This window comes from Mustela erminea, chromosome 4 (genome assembly GCF_009829155.1).
Source record: "Mustela erminea isolate mMusErm1 chromosome 4, mMusErm1.Pri, whole genome shotgun sequence".
NCBI classification, from domain to species: Eukaryota; Metazoa; Chordata; class Mammalia; order Carnivora; family Mustelidae; genus Mustela; species Mustela erminea.
In genome coordinates, this window is record NC_045617.1 from 77,078,316 (window position 1) to 77,100,435 (window position 22,120).

Sequence of the window (22,120 nt, forward strand, 5' to 3'; positions counted from 1 at the left end):
AGGAGAGCGAATCAGCTAGTAAGGCAAGAATAATCTTATGTAGACTAATCATGGAAGTCACATATTACTTCAGATGTATATACAAATGCATAGGCCAGCCCATATTCAAGGGGAGAGGATTGCACAAGCATATGAGTACTCAAAAGTGGAGATCACAGACAGGCCATCTTGAGGCCAGCCTGGCCTGCTGCAAATCACAAATATTTTCTTTACATACTTATATTCTTATGAGGGAGATAGATGTGGCAGCACATATATGTATAAATTGTGTGTGTGTATACACACACAAATATAAATTTCCTTTTTTATTTTATATATGTATATATACATTTTGTTAGGAATATAGGAAGTGCATAGGAAATTCTCTTTGCATAATGGGAAATTTTTGGGAAAACAGAATAAGATTGAAAAGGTATTGGTTATAGTATGTGATAATTAAATTAGAAACAAAATAACCTATTGTATTTGAGAGGTATGACCAGAGTTAAAGTAAAATCTCCCTCTGAAGACTTTGATTATCAGAGACAGTCCTGTGGAACCCAGCACATTTCATATTCTATTTCAAGCACAGCCTGGCCAAGAGTGGCAACTCTGAACCACCTCAGGACCTTCCTGGTGCATGTGTAGAACCTCATATTCATTGTGAAGATTAGCCTATTCCTATAGTTCATTAAAAATAACAAAGACAGGGAAGAAGTAGAAGAGGAGGTGATGTCATGAGAAGCAAGTGGGGTAAGCCAGGTCCAGGCTGTCGAACTGGCTGAAAAATTATGATCTCCAGATATGTGTGTATTGGATAGTAGGGGAGGTTACTATTTATTGATCACTTTCAGAAGACTGTTGTTCTCACTAGTTTGTGTATATTTATATCTCCCCTCATATGTCTTAAAATACATTTTTGGTATCATCCTTGGAGATTAATATGAATAATATTATGCAATTTAGTGTAATGGGTTAGTCATTTTGCTTCTTCTACTGCTTCTACTTCTGCCTTATTAGTGGCACTATGTTTGGCAAAAGGTTTTTCATTCCTAGATTTCTCATCTATAAAATGGGTATAATATAGTAATCCCTGCTATACATCAAACCCTAAGTTCTAGGAAAACTCCAAAGAGCTATAGGAATACAGGATATGAGGATTTTTTTTAAAGATTTTATTTATTTATTTGACAGACAGAGATCACAAGTAGGCAGAGAGGCAGGCAGAGAGAGAGAGGAGGAAGCAGACTCACTGCGGAGCAGAGAGCCCGATGTGGGGCTTGAACCCAGGACCCTGGGACCATGACCCGAGCCGAAGGCAGAGGCTTTAACCCGCTGAGCCACCCAGGCGCCCCAGGATATGAGGATTTAGTGTTAGAAATCCTATGTACTTATTTTGCAGTGTCCAAATTCTTCTGTTCACATTATTTTTGCTTATCTTCATGGTTACCTTAAAGGAAGAAATAGTGACAGTGGTAAATTTTGTTTTAATGAGAAAAACTGAGGAACAGGCAAATGAAGCAGTTGGCAGTAACATTATGAATAAGAATTGAAATTTGTTATATCCTAAATCCAAAAATGAATAGTATGTTAGTATGTTTATTGGATAATATGATTTCCCAACTCTGGCATTAGACATTTTGATTCTGGTACAGTCACTAATGGGTAAGACTCATTCCCAAGTGAATTAAATATATTGATGCCTTTCTTTTGATTAAACCATTTTATTTTTTATTTGACAAAAATCATAAATTAAATACCTTCCTAAATAGAACTGGATGATTTGAACATAGTGGAATAGTACTTTTTGCTTTTTCATTCGTTAGTGAGCTCCTCAATCCAAATGTTACTTATATTCTTAAAAAAGAAAAGAAAAGAAAAAAGAAACAACAGCAGTAAAAATATTTTGGCATAAAATTTAAGAACATCTATCCAGTTTGATAAAAATGAATAGCAGTTAAGTGTTGCTTTAGTATCATGGTATTTATCTCATTATATCCACATCATTGTTGAGTTCTTACCCATTTTAATGTGAGGCAAAGTTATTTGTTTCAAATATGAATCTCACTGACAAATGTCTAAAATAGGTAAGGAAAATTTTGTTATTTTTATACTAAAATCACTAATAAAAATTTGTTTTAAATGTAGTCAACTTGAAGAAAATTATCTTTGCTCATTTATAAATTATTATGGCATTAAAGGTAGATCTGAATTTCATGTATTGTTAATTCCACGCTGTGAAGTTAAGGTTAAATCAAGTGCTGCCTACAAGTGGATAGGTGTCATTTAATGTAACAAAAATTACAATTTCACACACAAGAAGTATAAACAAAAAAAAGTTGGTAAATCTTTCAAGTTTTGTCAAGTTCACTTTAAATACTTATCTACATATTCACACTTTACTGTTACATGTGTACTATATGTACAGTGAAATATGTTCTGTTCTCTCTTTTTGATCAAAAGTACTAATTCAGTAAACATGTATTTTGTGTTTTCCATGAAAAAAAAACCCATTATGTTAGACATTATGATGCTACAAAAATGAACAAATCATTCCCATCCTCAAGTTGCTCTCTCTGGTAGGGAAAAGAGATGTGTGAACAATCATTTGTAATACAAGGTATATAACAAGGAAAAGCAGGTATGCCTTAAAACAAGTTGAGGTAAATTGAAGCTGAGGTGAAAGAATGATTAATTCCAATGACCTTGCACTTAGTTGCACAGGCACTGATAGCCAAAAAATTCATATATGTGGAAAACATAGAAAATATAAAGAAAGAAACCTGACAATAATTGACATGTAGAAAATACAAGAGATATTAAAGAAAGAGAAAATAGTCTAGTGGAGGAAGAAACTTTTGGAAAGATGCTATGATTGGAGAGAGAGGACAAAAACCAGGTCTTGCAGGGTTTTAAATGCTATCCTAACCTTTTTCTACCCTGCTCATCTTCAGAGCTCCAGCAACTGGCTCTGACCCCATGCCATGCTAAGCTCTCTGAAAGAGTTCATTAGGTGAACATAGATGAATTGTGTGAGTCTGAGGTGTTGGCGTCTCAGGGGGAACTTCCTCTGTAGCCAGAAACCAATAAATATTTGGTATGAGGTTCTGGAATAATGTTGATTTAAAGTCATTTTCAGAGAGCTGATGGTTTCAGTTGCAGAAATCTATGAATCTGCTGTAGGAAAGAGCAGCAGCCTGCAGAGGAGATTTAAAAATGGTTTAAAGGAAGTAGAAGAAAATCCCCAATTGAATATAGTTATGGAAGCCCCAGAGACATTGGGAATTTGGAAAACAGTGCATAGAATAATCTCCTTCTTTGAAGATTCTCAAAAGGCTTTAGTTTTGAGAAATTTCATAGTGAAAAAAACTGATTTTAGTGTTTCTGAATTTATTTGATCATAGGAATATCCTCATACTTCTAACATAGTAGCATCATCTTCCTGTGAAGTTTTTGAGGCACAGTCTTTAGGAAGTTTGGTCCATTCAATAAAATGCAGTATGGCAGATGGTGTTGGTTTTGTAAGCATCAGAAATTATCATTTTCATTCTTCTCTTCATGAGACCTCACGGTATTATCTTATATTAGTCTCAAATTATTGCTTAGTGTACTAAAGTCAAGAAAATTGACTATAATATTTTCATCAAATTTTTCAACATGAGTGAAAACAAAACGTGACAAATGACATGAGAGAGTCCATATTGCAGCAGACTTACTGTGGTGTCTAGTGATTATGTCTGGTTCCATAGAATAAATAATGTCTAGCATGCAGCATCTATATAAACAATTTCCCACAAATGTGTACTATATTATTATTGCTTTTTGTAAAATAATTGAAAGACTCACAAACTGATTAGTTCACATTTCTAGTTCCTTCCTCCCAAATGAATAGAATATCAAATGAGGAATATGTGTGTGTAGAATATATAGGCATATATGTTGTAACTAACACATATTTTCTAATTTAAAACCCTTTCTGTTTACTAGGATATATTAAAGTCATTAGAATTATTATTTCTGACTTAAGATAACAGGATCTAATATCTCAATTTCTGCTCTCTTTCCATCTCCTTTAAAGTCAAGTCATTAGAGTCTGAGTGTTTCTGATGTATCCTTTAATAGATTTTATTGTTTCATTTCTCTTAGTCACTACCAGTGCAAGTAATTTCACATTTATACTCTCAAGAGTTATTTTTAAAAAATACTCTGTTCAGTTTATTGAATGACTTTTAAGATATTTCTTAAAAATATCTTAAAATTTATTTATTTTTTAATTTATGGAACAAAATGATTATATCCTTTTTAAAAAGGCTTCTTGGTATGGGTATTGCCTTTCACTGAACAGGCCTGTATATACATCCCCTGTGTATTTTAAATGGCTTCTTATTGATATGCTAAGCAGGTAGCTACCTAAAAGGTAATGTTTTCATGTACAAATTAAGAAAGTGTCCAACTTGCAAGTGAGCTATCTTTTTAAAGTACTCTAACATGTCACTTCATAGACAATATAAAAGATAATAATAGTCACAAGTATGTATATCAGGGACACTATTTTTTCTATTGTTTTTCTTTTCCCTCTTTGTTCTTAGCAACCAATGAAAGATGAAATGCTGTATTGTTAAATAAGCAAAAATAATCCAACTTGTTTTTAACTGTACAGAAGAGAGGAAAGCCAAGGCTGAAGAGAAGATTAAAAAGGAAGCGAAAGGTGGGAAACAAGAGAAAGTGAAGCCAACAGCTACAAAAGTCAAAGAAGTACACAAAACTCCACCTAAGCCCAAAGAGAAGGAGGGGAAAGAGACTGTGGCCGTGTCCAAGCATGAACAGAAAGGTAAACATTCAGAGGAGGTGGCCAGAGGTTCTAAGAGAACACTGGGCAAGAAGCAGATACAGTGAAATTAAAAACTCAGAAAGACCGAGATCAGACTCAAATGGGAATAAAAAGACTGGTTTAAGTAAATATAGTCAATATACCTGAAAGAAAATCCAACAAGTGGGAATTAAAGTTCATTTATGGGAAGGCTAAAATGTGTTCACCTATCTAAGGATGTATTTTGAAGCATTTTTAAAAGAGGATTTGACTTAATTATATGAAGTTATTTGGAGGTTGAGGATGAATGTTAAATTCTTGAGACACGGGATTTCTATTAAGAGGTAGAAAAGCAACTTTATGTTTCCTACTCTTTGGAGAAGAGCAGTCCAAGAATAATGACAACAATTTTCAGGGAGGTTTTTAAGGGGTCTATGTTCAAATCATATAGAATAAGTATCATAAAAAGTACCCATACATTCCTGTATCCCTGCAAAAGCACATAGCTTAGAATATACGTTGAATTATAAAATTCAGTTAATTTAATGAGCAGGAAGTTATAGGACAAAGAACTCTCAAGTTTTTTGCTAGCTTCCCCTGACTGAATTAATGACTTTAGAAATCTCTATATCTGACCCTGTGCAGCTCTTCATAAGTGATGTCAGCCTTACATCCCTACTTCACAGATCTGGAGCATTTAAATGGAGGTGAAGTATAAACCTGAAGTTCTTTATGGAAAGTTGCTGTGGAAACATAAAACATGTAGTTTTCAGAGGGCAGCCGAGGGCTTGTCCCACATTTCTTTCCCTTTTGGAATCTGTTTTTCCTGAAGTCCATTCCCGGCGGGTGTTATGCTGCTACACAGTCCTAAGGCTTCCTGTATAGGATCTACTCTGGATGGGGCTATTCCTACAAATGTTTCTTAGGGGTGTTGCAGAATAAAACTTTCCTTTATTCTGGTAGTTTTGAATAGTCATATTTGAGGATTAAAGGAATCGTTTCTATGAGATTTTCATTAAAAATTTTGTAAACTTTATTACAGAGTAAGGTATTTGAACAGTGTAACTGAAAATAATTTTCACCATTATAAGACACAAGATATGAAATTTGCACTCCACACTTTTTTTTCTTTTAGATTCCACCTACAAGAGGGGTAATGTGGTATTTGCCGTCCCAATCCTCTCTTGTATTTTGGTTTTGAGTCACTTTTTTCCTTGAATTCGCAAGTAATATTTATAAATTTTGATTTATTTGACAAAAGACACATATTTTTTGAAAGTGTATTTTTAAAAGGGAAAGAAAGAAGAAAAAAACCTTATGTGTCTCTTCTTTTTGTGACCCACAAAATTTTGAAATAAATGAAAATCACCTAAATTTAAAAATCTGTGGATCATTAAAAAAAACAGTGGGATTAAAACTTTGGAGCCCTAAACCATTCTTTAATCTAAAGAATAATTATATTGCCTTGAGAGAATTAGAAGTATTGGTTATTATTTTATATAATACATAATATATATAATATCACTCTTAAAACTATATGTTATTTGTGATAATAAGGGTAGAAAACAAAGCTATAGTAAGTAAAGAAAAAATATTTTGAATGGACTACTTTACTGTGATAGAAAAAGAAAAATTAATCTTCTGACTCATAGATATATCTATTTAAAATGATTATCAAGGTCCTAAAATACTTTGCATTTCAGATTTCTCCTTAAAAATGAAAAGAATCACATGAAACCAGCTGAAATGTACCAAGTATATTTTTATTTTTTATCCATAAATACAGTATATAAAAAAATTCATTCCACTTATATACGGGAGTATCAAAATACTTATCTAGCAACTATGAGCATGAATAAATTTTTTGATGTCCATTTTTAGTATCTTTGGGTTTTTTTGTGGGGGGGGGCACATTTCATTGATGAAGACACATCACTGGAACATTTAAAATAATGTTTATTTTCTAGGTCACATAGATTGTATTTCATTTGTATCAGTAATCAGAATTATTAAAGATAGCATTCTATTACCATTTTCATTTTCAATCTACAGTTTTTATTTCCACATAAAAGCTATTTATCTCACTTAATGTTAAAAGGACATTCAAATATCACTTCAAGTTAGAAACAAAAGCATAAATGTGATTTTATCAGCTAAGTAAATGCATTCGCTAAAATAAGGCTTCCTATTAAGACAGCTACCATCAATAAAATAATTGTATCATTAGGTAAATAATCAAAACTTCACTTCCAGTTCCTGGTCAGACACATAAACATATTTCTTTTTAAATTAAGCAAAGATTCAAGAACATTTATTTAGAAAAAACCGAATCACATTACGGTTTCCACTAAACATGATAAACAAAGATTGCATGTTTTTAAAATAATCTATTTGTCAGTTGGCTCTGATTTTGAGACTCTTGTATTGATGATTTAGTAAAATAGTTGAGTAAGTTCTCCTTTGGGTAAGGGATTATTTATTTGCTTAGCTTAAGTTAGTCTTAATGAATTTGAGTCCTTTTCAGATAGATTTCTAAATAGTTCTTTGTAAATAAATAGGACCTACAGGTCTTTCACTGGAAACAGATTTTTACATGAAGCACACATACTTATTGGCAATTTTAAAATTATAAAGGATACATGAAAATATATTCACATGTAATTACTCTTAATATTATGTATTTTTAAATGATACATTTCCATGTAAAGCGCTGGGAATCAGATGCGTAGGTATGCACATGCCTACCATAAACTTATACACACACTTATATACCACATAATCTAGTTTTTATGGACCAATCTTAATCTACTGCAAGTTGGGCAAGAAAGATTGACATGATCAAGAATTGCTCTCTGATTTTCTATAGTCTGTGGCAAATCTATGGGCAAGGAAACAAACAAACAAACAAACCAAACCTCCCCACTGCTATGCTCATTCTTTCTTTTCTTTCCCCTCCGCTACCTCCTCCTATTCTTCTTTCTCCTCTTCCTCTTTTGCCTTCTCCTCCTCCTCCTTCATCTTCTTCTTTTCAATCACTATTTCAAAATTTTGATAGGCAGAGGGAATATAGCAAATATGAATTTACCATAGAGCAGAAGACCACACATGTCCCATGCTCACATGAGGGTTTTTTGTTTGTTTAACAATTTCCCTTCTGTTGACCTTCTGCACCCAAAATGCATGTTCTCTCAGCTGCCACTCCACAAGGAACACGGGCGGGGCAGCAGCTGAATGACACCCATCAGGCCTCTGTGAGGAGGAGAGAAGTGGTCAGCATGTGTTATTCTTAAACAATGTTCATTTGGGGAAAAAATTAAGAAGTGGTGACCAAATATGAAATTATATGAATGATTATCACAAAACTATGAAAGTTAGCATAATAGAACAGTTCGTGTTTATTTAAGAAAAATTTTCCTAGTTTAATGCTTGAGTCGCATTTTTATTTTTATTTATATTTATTTATTTATTTATTTATTTATTTATTTATTTATTTTTAAAGATTTTATTTATTTATTTGACAGACAGAGATCACAAGTAGGCAGAGAGGCAGGCAGAGAGAAAGAGGAGGAAGCAGGCTCCCTGCTGAGCAGAGAGCCCGATGTGGGGCTCAATCCCAGGACCCTGGGACCATGACCTGAGCCGAAGGCAGAGGCTTTAACCCACTGAGCCACCCAGGCGCCCCTAGAGTTGCATTTTTAAAGAAGCATTTCTATGAAAGGAATCTTCCAAATCAAGAAGGCTTGGTTTTGCTTTATCCTTAGGTGAAGCAGACACATTGGGGGCTGCTCAACATATACTTGCCTGGAATTCTTACATGTTGTTAAGGCCAACACTCAGGACAGATGGAAATTCGCATCCTGACTTAAAATATGTGAAAATTTTCAACTTAAAATACTGTAAAATATTCTCATTTTCCTATTGATGCTATTAGGACGCAACATCATGACTTTACTCAAATAAAACAGAAACATCCTAAGAATTGTAACTCAAACAATTTTCTTGATTAAAAAAATAAACATTTTTTTAATGAATAAAGAATTTTCTTTCTTAAATTGAAAGCACATAGGATTATCAGTACATTAATTAAATGAGTGACTTGTGGAGCCAGAAAATATTGGTAAAATAAATGTAAGAATTTTACCTTGGTAATAATCTAACATAGAAACTAAAGAGTTTTATTTTACTGTCAGCCCTCAGTTAAGGAAAAAAAAAAAAAAACTCTGAAGCCTGAAGATTTTAGTTAATTCAGTATACTGTTCTACATGTAAGGTGCATAAACATGCCATCATAACTTGGGGGCAGAGAACATTTCATTCTGGAGGATGGCCCAAACCCTTCAAATTCCAGGAAACTGCATTCTCAGCTTCTCAGACACACATGTTCTCTGTTGCTGTTGCTGAAAGCTATAGTGTCACTAGGAATCATGGTGAAAGAAACAAAAAATGGAGGTATTTTATATCAATGATTCTGGAATATAGTCTAATTAGATCTTCTGAAGAGTTTGTTAAAAATGCATATTCTAGGATTTAGACACATGCCCCATCTTTTTGATATTTAAATTGTCCTTTGAAACTACTTCTGCATTGTAGGAAGGACAAATCTAAGAAGAGTATAGTCACTTAAGGTACTGAAACAAAGGAGAACGCTTAAAAATTCCAGGAAGTCTTCCCTTACTCAACCTCAGATTTGCCATAAAGAAATATACTGTATGTTTTGATCTATCTTTGATCCAAATTCCAGGAAGTCTTCCCTTATTCAACCTCAGATTTGCCATAAAAAGGAAATATACTTTATGTTTTGCTCTATCTTTGATCCAAATCTCCTAGCCTGGAATTTTGCTCAGGAAAACAGTTATGTCCAGAAAAGAGAAAATACTCTTTATGTTAATCTTTTCTCCTGTGTCATAGGGTTCCTGTGTCTTGGTTTCAAAAACCCTGGTTATTATCTAGTACATCCAGGAACAAATAGATTCCTGGACTTGAACTGAGAACTAGCCTCCCTCTAACTTCCCACCTCACCTGTGGGAAAATGTGCTGTAATTCAAGAACCAACACACATGCAAATTCTTAAAACTTCATGAGTTTTGGCTTACTCATATTTAGGTACTAATGAAAGGATTATATTTTAACATTTACTGTAATAACTACATTTATTTTTTCAAAGACCTGGCAGAATTTCATAGTAAAATGGATTATTCTAAAAATATTATTAATACTGTAAAAAGAATAAGGTCTATGAAAATCATTGTATGTGTGTTTATTATATAGTAATAAGTTTCATTAGTTCACATGTTCGATAGACACGATTTCGAGCACTTAAGGGTGTGTGATGTGTAAATTGAATAAACTCTTGGTCCTAAAGCTACTTTTGGAGTTGTTAGATTAATAAAATGCCTACTTAGAAACATTAAAATGTAAATCATCTTTAACAAGATTAATTTCATAATATGCCTGCTTTAAAAGACGATCTGGTAAAACTTATGGAATAGTTCACCAACTAAAATTTAGGTTGGAATGACCTCAGCAGAATCTAAAGTTATGTGAGAACATAAAGTTCACTGCCATGTCTTTAATTTAGAGGGAAAAGGGGATAAAAAAAGAACTCTAAAATCATTTGACCAAGTTTGCCAAAATATACAAATCCTTTGTTTTTTTTTTCTTAACTTTTTCCATAGACCATAGACTAGTCAAGATCACAAGATAGCTTCAATGAAGAAAACTCAGTTAATTAGCTTAACAATGATATCCTGTGATGCTGAAAGTCTATCCTGCACATACTCTTCTAATTGAGCAGCCTTTCCATGCAGAATCCTTAACACATTGCAAAGGAGTTAGTCTTCCTGCTTGCCTTTTCAAGAAAACGTTCTATAGCTCCATTTAGACAATTAGCAGAAGGGCTTGGAAAGAATAATTGGTAAAATGTTCCAAGTTGGAAATAATTTCCTCTTGTAAAACTTGTTTCATAATTGGAAGTGTATATATGAACAATGAGAAAAATTGCTTTAATATGATGACTTTTTTAATGAATTTGATGGAAAACGTTTTGATTAAAAGAAAGAACAACTGTATGATATTACCCTGAACTAGTCTGTTTCAGTTTTTTAAGGTTATTCTTTTTGTATGGAATAAATTGAACCTTATATCTATTATGTCTTTTTCCCTGTGTGTTCATATGAGTGCAAATTATTCCTTCACAGAAAATATTGTAGTAACTAAAATAGAATTGTGCTATTTTGTTTGTTTTGTTACTCCAGTTCTCCTTAGAAGGAAGAAAGGTGTTGATGACATTTTTTCATTGCTCTTTTTCTTTCTACTCTGTCAGATCAGTATGCGTTCTGTCGATATATGATTGACATGTTTGTCCATGGGGATTTAAAACCAGGTATTGGAAACAGTTTTTGTACTCGTCTGTTTTAACAGTCTTTGTTTCTAAGATTGTTGGCTTTTTTATGTACTAAACTGTATTTTCATTTTTAAAAATTGCATAATGCATGTGTAGATCTAGAATAAAACCAGTAAAAAGCACAAGTAATAACTGGCATTAAGGCCTTTAATTTTACTTTCTACTACTGCATGGCCTATTGCAAATGAATTCAGTTGAAAGCTAAAAAAAAAAAATGCTAATATCTTTATATACAAAAAATACTAATATCTTTAATAATATCTTGGAGTGAAGAGGTGAATCATGTTATTTCTGGTAAACCTTATATAAGACCTATGACAATAAAAGTATCTTTTTTAATAGTGAAAAATATTCATATTAAATCCATCACAATTCAGATATTTAATTTCTTTTAAAAAATGTTTTTTTCTCACTTGAACCAGGGTTAGCCATTCCAGAGATCTATTACTGATGGAGATAGTCAACACAATGGAGAAATATTTTTCCTAAAAGCAATTTATCTATCATCTCTCCTATCTTTAATTGTTGCTCAGAGTATAACCAGGGATTCTTTACTAATATCTTAATTAATAATGAATAGCTTGATTGCTTATAGTAAGCCTTTTGCAGATTTAAAGATGGATACTACTATGTTATGTTTGGGGAAACAATTCTAAGAAGATGGTATTGTTAAGGAAGGGGCTAATTTATGTTAGAATAACTGAAGCTGATTGTTTAAAGCAAACTATATATTGGCTCTAAACTACTTTTATGGAGATCACTCCAAAATGTATGATTACATTTATGCATGTATTGACAAATGGACATATCATATTTAAAACAATATATATAACAATATATATAACAAATACATATAAAACAATATATATAACAAATCTAAAGATCCTAAAAAATTTAAAGATCATGAGAATTTTGGTTCTCCAGAAAATTAATCCCAGTAGCTTATTCAAGTTAATTTCCACTCCTTGTCCTCTTCTTCATTTTCTTAATCTTTTTACTCTTCTTTTTTTACTTTCTTACTGAGTAAGAAACTGAAATGAGAGGGAAAACACTGAATAGTATAGTGACTCACTTGGATGATAACTCACTTGGCAAAAATGATTGTCAAGGTATGTGTATGGTATCATAGTAAAATTAGATGGAAACATCCAGGAAAGTAGTATGATATAGTGAAAAAAAAACAGGGCTTTGAACATTTGGTTGAAGGGCCAGTGACAGAAAAGGATGGGATCCAGATGTAATTCTTGACCCCTTCCTTTTCCAGGATTGGCCCTTCAGCAAATCATGGAACTCCACCTGGTCTTTAGTGTCCTTGCAGTAACTGTAAAGTATCCTTTACAGTAACAAGCTTGTACATTTGTTGATAAAGCATCTAAGTAAATGCACAAAATACTAATATAACTTTATTCTTTAAATCATTCAATATAGCACAGACTGTGTGAGTGAATATCCCACATGAAAGAAACAACATTGGTGACTTTCAGTCTATATACATCATTAAGTCAATTTTAGCTTAACAGATTTGCTGACCAATTTATTTAACTGTGATAGTTTAAGAAAGTTATATTCTACACATATATTGCTTTGAAGAGATCAACTGTTTACTTGTATGTACCACGAATCTATGTTCTAATGAGCATGAGTTTTAAATTCCATTAGAGGGAAATAATGTACTCCTCATGCCCCCAAATGGTTCATAGAGCTACTAATTGATCATAAAATACAAATTCTAAGAAAATCACAGGACAGAGAGAACCATACATTGTCAAAGTCAATGAGGGATGCTAAGAGTTTAATAGTCACAAAGCTGATAACTTCTTTCCAAAAATTCAACAACAGATCAAGCTAAGAAGGAACAAAGAAACCATCTCTGGAGGAGTTAAGGAGAATTCTGCTATTAACCATTCAGGGAGAGCTCTTCTAAAGTCCTATGTGAACATTTTCTAAACAGCCATGAGTTTAGACCTGCAGCACTATCTAATATTCTAACTCCTGGAAATCATTCCCAAGTGCTATAGGATTAGATTTCTTAATATCATTTATTACATTTAAAATTGCCTTTCTAATTTGTTTCAACTACGTACAATCATGATTTTGTAGGCTGATTGCTATAATGTCTAAGAAATTAAAGAATATGTAGATCAGTATTTCTGCGGAAATACTGTATTTCAGCATTTCAGGAGGTGGAAAGGAAGAAGCTGGAGAAGGGAAACCTGTATGGTAAGCCTATTGTTTCATTTAATAAATTCTATGAAACTTCATAGGTGTAGAGAGAGAACATTTATATTACTTTTCTTGGTGAGACAATACATAAGATGGAGCAAGAAAGCACAAAATATGGTCTGCATTTTGAAAAATAAGGAATGAGAAAAAAGATTTATCTGGGCATACTACTTTAGAGAAAATGCAAGTGATAAGACTTCTACTCTGACTGACAATTAGAGAATAAAACAATTCCTGCCAAGTTTATTGCTCTGCATGTATCCAGTATTTATAAAACATTTGTGCTTCCATCTGTTTCTGTTTGGGATTAGTAGAACACCTGTTATTATTTAGCTAGAGTTCATTATTAATTATTGGTAATGAGTTTTTAAAACTATAATTTGATTTTTCCCTTTGGGATAAAGCACTTCCTTTATATAATGTTGCCGCATCCTCAAAAGTAACCCAAATCACAGTTGAGTTTTACAAAACCTTACTAATGAAATGTACTGACACTATGACACAAGTCCCAAGTTTTGCCTTTCTATCCCTTTAAATAAAATACTTCTAATAAAGATAGTCTTAACACTTTTTTTCTAGCTAAGATATACCTGAAAATGAACTGAATTGTTCTTTTTAAATCTGTAGTGAATATGCACTATTTTATGGTTAGTAACAATCCCCACCTCAAATACAGGGACCTTCTCAATAAGCCAGCATAAAGTGTAAGGATCATATCATTTTTTAGTATCTAATTAAAATTCTCCTATACTGACCCACTCTACGTTAAGTTGGAAAATTTAAAAAATTATACTTAAACCTAGAAAGTGAGTATATGCTATTAAGGCTGGCCCTATGGGAAATTGGAGTAGATGTATATGTACAATGTATAATTTTAGGGGTATTATGGATATTGAGGTGCCCCCTTCTCTAGAAATATTCTCTCTGCTGCTCTTAAATGATCTAACAATGCTGCCATTAGATCTCTTGATTGTGCACATGGTCAATGTTATAGAACATGTTTTGAATAGTCCCTAACCAGTCTTAGGGAAGAGAGGGGGAGGGAAGGAGAGAGAGAGGAGGGAATGGAGGGAGATGGATCCTGTTCTCCTAAGGTGGCTGTCCTGAATCTGATGATTCACCTTTTTAGGGTTAAGGTAGTCTAGTTATCATTTTCTTATGAAAGAATTATGAAAACTGGTCAAAGAAGACATTAGTAGCTACATAGAAACTCAATTTATGGTGTTTCATATTTTTTTTTGTTTTGCTTTTAGAAATTGATAGTACTGATGGTCAAGATAAATGACTCTAGATATTTTATCTTTATCAGCCTTCCAGTAACTCCAATTTCCTTTTCAATACTTCATTACTAAGCACATTTTTCTTAAGTGATAGCCATACCCATAAATTCATTCATTTATGTAGACTTTAAAAGAACCTTCATGATCTTGTTAGGCATTTCACATTTCCTCTTCATCAAGGTCCTCCTGGGGCAAATGAATTGCATACATTGCTGGGCGAAGTCAACTGAGTTAAACAAGAGGCAAATTTCAATAAGGAAAAAAAATCACATGGCTCACAAATATCTTTATATTTACCACAGATAAGGAAACCAATCCTTGCAGGAAACAGGCCTCATATTTTTTGCTTAGTTTTTGCTTAGTCATTTTAACACTTCTTCACCTTTTCATCTCTGTATGAAAAAAATCATAATCATAAAGCCATTATGATTAAAGTTCAATACAAGTTAAAGTTTATCACTTAGAAGTTATCCCAACCATTGAAATTCTGGCTGCTATCTGACTTTTACTTGAGCCAAGAATTTGTATTAAGGTAATTTATTCTGTTTTCTGTGTCATTTACTCTCTTAAAATTGAAGGTATTCACCTATCAAAATCTTCTCTGACCATAATAAGGTATTCTTTGGCAGCTCGTATTCCAATTCTATGGGTTTTAAGTCCACAGCCAGAAAGAGCCTTAAGGAATAAGTTGGTACTCTCATTTTATTAATATCTTTTTCTCGAACTTCAGTTGTGCCTAACTGCATTTTTGGTTTGATCCTGCTGAGAAGAGGTCAAATGTAATTGCATTATAGTCACTGTTATTTAGTGATTTAATCTAATGTATTTCAGAGCTCAATTGGCTATAATGGAAAAGAGTAGGTAAGATTCAGCCTTGCTTTACTTTTCTCTAAAAAATACTGTTCCATGAAAACATACTCACTTTAGTTTCAAACATCTAATTATTTTCACAAAATAAAAGTTTGGGAGTTTTTATGTTAACTCCATAAATATTTGTTGAATTCCCTCAGTAAGTTGATAGTCCAGAAAAGAGATAAGACATGGCATACATAACTTTAAAACCAAGGATAAGTTGATAAGCATGCAACAGAGGCTTAGAAAATGTACATGCTAATCTCATATACTAGGAACAATAGTTATCTCCACTTACCACTTGGACCTCTTAATTTTTTTAATATTTTAAATCATTTTAAAAATGGTTTATGGAAGTAAGAATAAAGGGATAGTGAAAATTGTGATAAGAGCTTAAACATGGCAAACTAAAAATTGATTTCATCAGTTTCCTGATTTTGAAGGTGTATGTACTCCAAATTGGAAACATCTTCAGAAATGAACTAACTGCCCATTAATTTTCATTCATAAATTTGCAATATTACCAGTTCCAGATTTCAAACATTTTTAATAAGTTCTAGCATAATATTATTTTTGGTTCTTTTAGAGTTCGGATCATCAAAATGTAGCAGTTGAGTTTTTGAAACCTTTGAGACTCAATTTCATTGAAAAAGTATCATCTCCATCTTATTACTGTGAGACATTTTTTAGATTAATAAACATTATTTAGAATGATAAATCCAATGATTTTTTGCATACATTATTAATTTCATTCTGATACCTCCTTTATCTTTCATTAGCATTTGCCCACTTAAAAATCACAAATTTTGTCACATAGATTTTTATAAAAGATGAAAAAGTACTATAACATATCCTTCTAACAGATGAGATAGGCTAGGTTCTTGCTACAAAATATTGCATGATAAAGTCCTTCTGGTTGAAAGACTAAGTGGATGAGAATACCATGTTTCCTTTCTGTCCTTTGAAATGAATTATACACTCATTGATTCTTGAGAAAACTCATTGTTATATGAAAATTCACAGTCTGAGATTTCATTTGAGTGATCAATTTCATTTTCACCTTAATCACTAAAGTTTAACATACTGTTGCCTCTCTTTTTGCATTCTTGCCTTCTGATTCATCTAATAACTGAAGTATCTCTCTCTGTCAATTTTCTTCTCTTTGTAGTTATGGATAAAAAATAGAACTTCTAAATTCTAAACTATGTTGAGTGAAACTAAAAGTAGACCATAAGAATGTTTCCAGACTTCTTTTATACCTTCTCAAGTGATGATGCATTACTTTAGTCACAACAATAAGGAAACTGAATGGTGATGAGATAATGATGGTTTATTTTGCAATTGCATCATCCTTCCAGGCAACTCCATAATTTTTCTATTTTTTCTTATTATTTTAGTCATTTGTGGCATTGCTGGGAATAGTTGATGAGTAATAATGAAATAATTCCTAAGTTGATGAAATAGAAATGTCCAAGATAAGGGGAAAAACTAAGATTATATAGATTCTATCATGCGTCCTAGATTTTTAAAGTTGTTCAATGGTGTCACATGGTAATTACAAGTTAGAATGAGTTTAAAAAATAATTCTTTTAATTTTTTATTTTTTTATTATTATTTATTTTTTAATAAACATGCAATGTATTTTTATCCCCAGTGGTACAGGTCTGTGAATCACCAGGTTTACACTTCACAGCACTCACCATAGCACATACCCTCCCCAGTGTCGATAACCCCACCCCTCCCTTTAAAAATAATTTTATACTTTTATTTATAAGAATAAATTTTATTTATAATTTTTTTCTGTTTAAAAAATAAAGTAATTTTTTCTTTGTCTTTGGGAAACCTATAAAAAAAAATAAGACAAGATAGATCAGTCCCCACAAGTAGTTAACAATTGCTCAAAACCAAACCAAACCAAAACTCAAAAACAATAATTAACTTCAATAGACCCTGATAGCATACTGAGAATCACTGGTGAGAATGTAAATGTGAAGGTCACACAAGCCAGGATTTAAACACTTTCCTTGTGTTTAAAATTTTTTTTTGAGTCTCAATTTTTTATTAAAATGTATTCCTTAAAGTTTTTAAGGTGATGAAATAAGAAAGTATATGCTCATGTCCTCTCCCCACATGTTTTTATTTTCTCTTTTACTATGAAAATATACTGCAAAAAAGATAATGCTTCTTGTGTGAAAAAGCAGAGATCTTATGGAAGAAGAAAAGTCAAGATGGGTCTTAAGACATTGTTAGACTGTGTCTACATGAATTTAAGGATAAAGATACAAAGACTGAACGGATAACACTTTAGGCACAGAATATTGAAGTGTTCTTTTGTGACTATCAGCTGTTGAGTATTTATTCTTTGCTAGTTTCTTAAAATAATCTTATTTAATCTTTATAAAACTTTGGGAGGAGTATATCATCATCCTTGTTTTGCAGAACAGAAAATTGAGGTAGACAGAATTTAAGTGTTTTGTCTAAGTCAAATACAGTGCAGACAGGGGATTCAAACCCAGCCTGACTAATTCTAAAGCCTAAAGCTTTAGGCTAAAAAGCAGGGATGCTTTTTAGGCAGAGATGGGGAACAGCAAATGGTTCACTTTGGTTAACACTCAAGGAACCTAGAAAGAGAAACAGAATTGGAAACATTTATACAAGAAGGATTGGAGGAAACGGAATTAGAAAGACCAGTTAAGATGTGTTCAAGAAGAAGAAGTGAAGATTGATCTTGGGAGATGTGATTAAGGGAATTAAGATGATTTTAGAGCTATCTCAGAGGTAAAATCATGGGCTTTCTTATCATAAATACCAAAGGAGAGGAAGGTAAGATTTTTTCAGAGGTTGTTGGCCTGACAATCTAAAACAAACAAAAAACCCAACTAGGAAGTAAAGGAAGAGAGTGGGTCAAAACTCATGGGAATGGGTAGGGCTGGAGAGGAGACTTGGAACCCATTTTCTATTCCTAAAGCCACAGATGGTCTTTAGCTTCAAAAGGGGACGATCTGAAGATTCCCATCCAAACATCATTTGTTAAGCACCTGCTGAATACCAAGGTTCATACCAGGTACCCTCACATACTTTGTCATTAGATTCTCACAGCAACTTCTGAAATTATCTGCAGTTAGATAACCAAATGTGGAGTTTTAGGGAGAGCTCAGTGGTTGAATGAGGTTGCCAAAGAGTGAATGAAATAAGTTGACATACAAATAACTGAATACCTTCTGCATGCTCAGCAGTCCCAGACCAGGCACAGAAGGGGATGTAAGAACACCAAAGGATGATCTCTAAGTTTAACAAGTGGAGCGGGTGGTATTTGAAAGGGAAAAATAAACTAACAAATGATAGAAAAAGGTTAAAGTTGGGAGTTAGATTGCATAATACTGACACTAAATGTTACACATTTCAGAGAGACATCTGTGATTCTTGATGTCAGGGAAGACAACAGGCATCTAAAACTCGAAAGACGGATAGTATTTGACTAAGGGCTAAGGGAGACACAGGCCTTGCTTTGGATATGAATGGAAGAGAAAACAAATGGGACGTGACATGGCAGTGCGTGGGAAATTGATGTGTTTGTGTGACAATGAGGATATCAGACTGACAACAAGATAAATGAAGATGAGAAAACATCAGCAACGGAAGAAGTGATAGGTTTGTAGTGACATTACAGATGCTCGGTCAATCAGGCAAAGATGAAACTTGGCATGGAAGAGAGTCTGAAAATTTTTAAAAAGAAAAATGATGTGAAACCAGCCTTTCAGAGTGCGATCGGGCAGCATCTGCTTAAGGGATTGGAAATGGAATAAAGTTTATGAACTATTGCTAAAGCTGATGAGCCTAAAACATGGTTTTAAAGGAAGAAAGGACAAATTTACTAAGTCATTGTTCCTATAGGTGGTGGATCCTATACTGTGTTTAAGTAACTTAAGAAATTAATATTGCAACTCAACAGGCTATAAACTATTTTGACAAAGTTCGCCCACATGGTAGAAACTTAAATGAGGTTTAGATGTAAATGAGAAGAGTGAAATATGCGTATTTGCTAAGAACACAGTGGAGTAAGAAAAGGGTTAGAACTGACCTCTTCATAACCCAGAAAGGGACCATAATTTCCTTTCCTCCACTGGCTGATTTTTGTTGTTTTGCATTATTTTATTTTGATTCTTCAGAGGTAGCCATCCAGCCATCCAATGCATGAACATTTCAGGCAGTGAAATTGGGGGTTAGGCACAGAGGCTCCAGAGTCAGACTGCGAGGTTTCAGTTTTAGGCCCTGCCCCTTGCTTGAAATATGACTTCATCAAATTAATCAATCTCTGTAGGCCTTCATTTCCTCCTCTGTCAAATGAGGCTGAGAAGATTGTGGCAGAATACATTAGCAGATGGTCAAAGTGCACTTAAGAGTCTGTGGCTCCCTGAGTGTCAGCTCTTCTTTAGTCATTGAGCATGTATCTAGGGGATGTCACCAGTAGAATTTTGTTAGGGAGAGGAAGCCATTTCTTCAGATCCACATCAACACGTAATATAACACCGATTTTGCCCGTCGTAGCCACCTGATGTCTTCTGGCCTTAGTTCTACTACCTACATCATGTGGGCAACAATATATAATTTACAGTGTTATGTTGAGAATTATATGAAAAATCTTTCCTGATATGAATAGAATGAGTTTGATTTAAGTGTGTTTTAGGTGAGTTCTAGAATCCAGCACATTCTATAGATACTGATCCCATAGATTCAAATATGCAGGATGCTTGCTTCTCTTCTTTAACGTGGGATAATAGACTCTACTTTTTAGGGTTAACATACAGATTAATTCCTGCATTGCCACAAACATTGAACAGACTACCTGACTATGAAAGCATAAGAAGCACTATTTAAGTGTATAGTATTGGTGGGGGTGGTGCTTATGTCCAAATACAGCAAAATTGTGATTTTCTACTCACTACTCCCTATATCTTTCTGATTTAATTATCATATATCATTATCACTCTCTCCCTAGCCTGTCTTTCTTTTCTGCCTTATATATACCCTTAAGAAACATTTGCTTTTAAATCCCTACTGTCTCCTACTTTGCCAGATCCATGATATTTTTATTGAATTGAATTCATGATACTTAATATTTATCTCAATGAAAAAAATTATTGATGATCATCCCAAAGCTGCCCTCTTTATTCATTCCTAGAAATAATCTTGTTATTTAAAAATATGATGGGTTTCTAAGCATTGCAAATAGACCCCTTGTAAAGATTCTTAAAGGAGTTATTGGTAGTATCTCTAGAGACAGAGGCTCAGAATTAACAGAGACTGGCTTTGCAGCATCCATCTGTAAACTGTAGGCAGCATAAAGAATTAGAATGAAGTAGTAGAAGAAAAGGGGGAAAATCCTACACTTAATTACAGACGTGCATAGTTCCTGGACTTGGCATACCCCCATGAGGTTTGCATCTGATTATCTGAAGCCAGTGGCAGTTATTCAAGATAAATGTATTAGATTTTCATATTTGTCACAATCAATCCACGAAATGTTCTTGTAACTATAAATAGCTGGTTGGGCCCAGAAATGGATGTGAGCACTTCTGAGTAGCTGTGATACCTCTAACACTGCTTTACTGTCTCAAGCAGCTTCATTGTGATAAAGGGGCTATAGGTTTTGGGAGAAAGCTAGTAAATAAAAAGACTGCTGTCCTCTTAATACCAAGTCATATGGCTTCACTTCTCTGTGTCCGTTTAAAGAGAACCAAATGAAAGCCTGCTTCATTTTTCTCACATTCTCATTTCTCATATCTTTCTTATCCTTTTGAATACGGAGCTAGAATTTAGAGGAATTATCTTTGCTGTGAGGAAACTTTGATTCAAGTATCGTTTTGGTCTAGCCTTGTCACTGTTAAAGGCATGGACCTGCTGTCAGACAAAAATACATCCCTCCCCAGGTAACCTACAGAGACTATTCAAAGCATGTTCTAAAATAGTCTGAAAAAGGAACAACTAATACAGAGTCATTTGAATTGCTGCATGAAAAGCAAGGAAAATTAAGGCTTAATCAAAGAATTATCAAACTAATTAGGTGTTATTTATTAATGTGTCATGTCTTGTAATAATCTTTTCTGTCAGTTCATATGCAAGAGTGCAGATTAAAAAAGCATTTCAGTAATTATGTGAATATATTCCCCCCCTGCTATTCTAAGGTTCACTTGGGTGGCCCAGTAGGCAAAGAATGGAGAATCTGTGACTTTCTAAACATTCAAATGAATATGTAGTGCTCATCACTTTTCTAAAGCAAGCCTTAATTTAAACATGGAAATAATAAGTATGTCCCATACCTATTTTGGTATAACTAACTGTGAACTATGAAGTTCAATACAAATGCTTTCAGAGAGACTGAGATGATGGACAAATATTCCTCATCCATAGCTTGTTTTTCCTGTACTAGGATGTTTGTGCAAGATGAAGACGATGATGAATTTTGCAATATTCACACTAATGCTACCAGTTTCAACATTTTGATGTTCAACAGTTGCTCAGCATTTTCGAATCAGCCCTATGACTGCTCTTGTAGCCTCTGGTATATTTTATA

The 22,120-nt window shown here is 33.3% G+C and overlaps 1 protein-coding gene and 1 long non-coding RNA gene across 4 annotated transcripts in view; one reads left to right on the forward strand and one right to left on the reverse strand.

The window, feature by feature from the left end:
• The window catches only part of TRDN (triadin), a 379,114-nt gene that overhangs the window by 113,250 nt on the left and 243,744 nt on the right, over positions 1–22,120 (forward strand). Inside the window, exons 8-9 of the mRNA XM_032339654.1 lie at positions 4,640–4,810; positions 11,111–11,170. Of these exons, the coding sequence (XP_032195545.1) occupies positions 4,640–4,810; positions 11,111–11,170 (231 nt within the window). The remainder of the gene's footprint in view (positions 1–4,639; positions 4,811–11,110; positions 11,171–22,120) is intronic.
• LOC116588503 overlaps positions 7,766–22,120 on the reverse strand; it is a 48,025-nt gene continuing 33,670 nt past the window's right edge. The window contains exons 4-6 of one of the 3 annotated variants that reach the window (XR_004284978.1): positions 19,628–19,997; positions 14,992–15,086; positions 7,766–8,038 (exon numbers count right to left, since the gene is read on the reverse strand). This is a non-coding gene — a long non-coding RNA (uncharacterized LOC116588503). The remainder of the gene's footprint in view (positions 8,039–14,991; positions 15,087–19,627; positions 19,998–22,120) is intronic. The other 2 variants (XR_004284977.1, XR_004284979.1) reach the window with 2 other exon arrangements.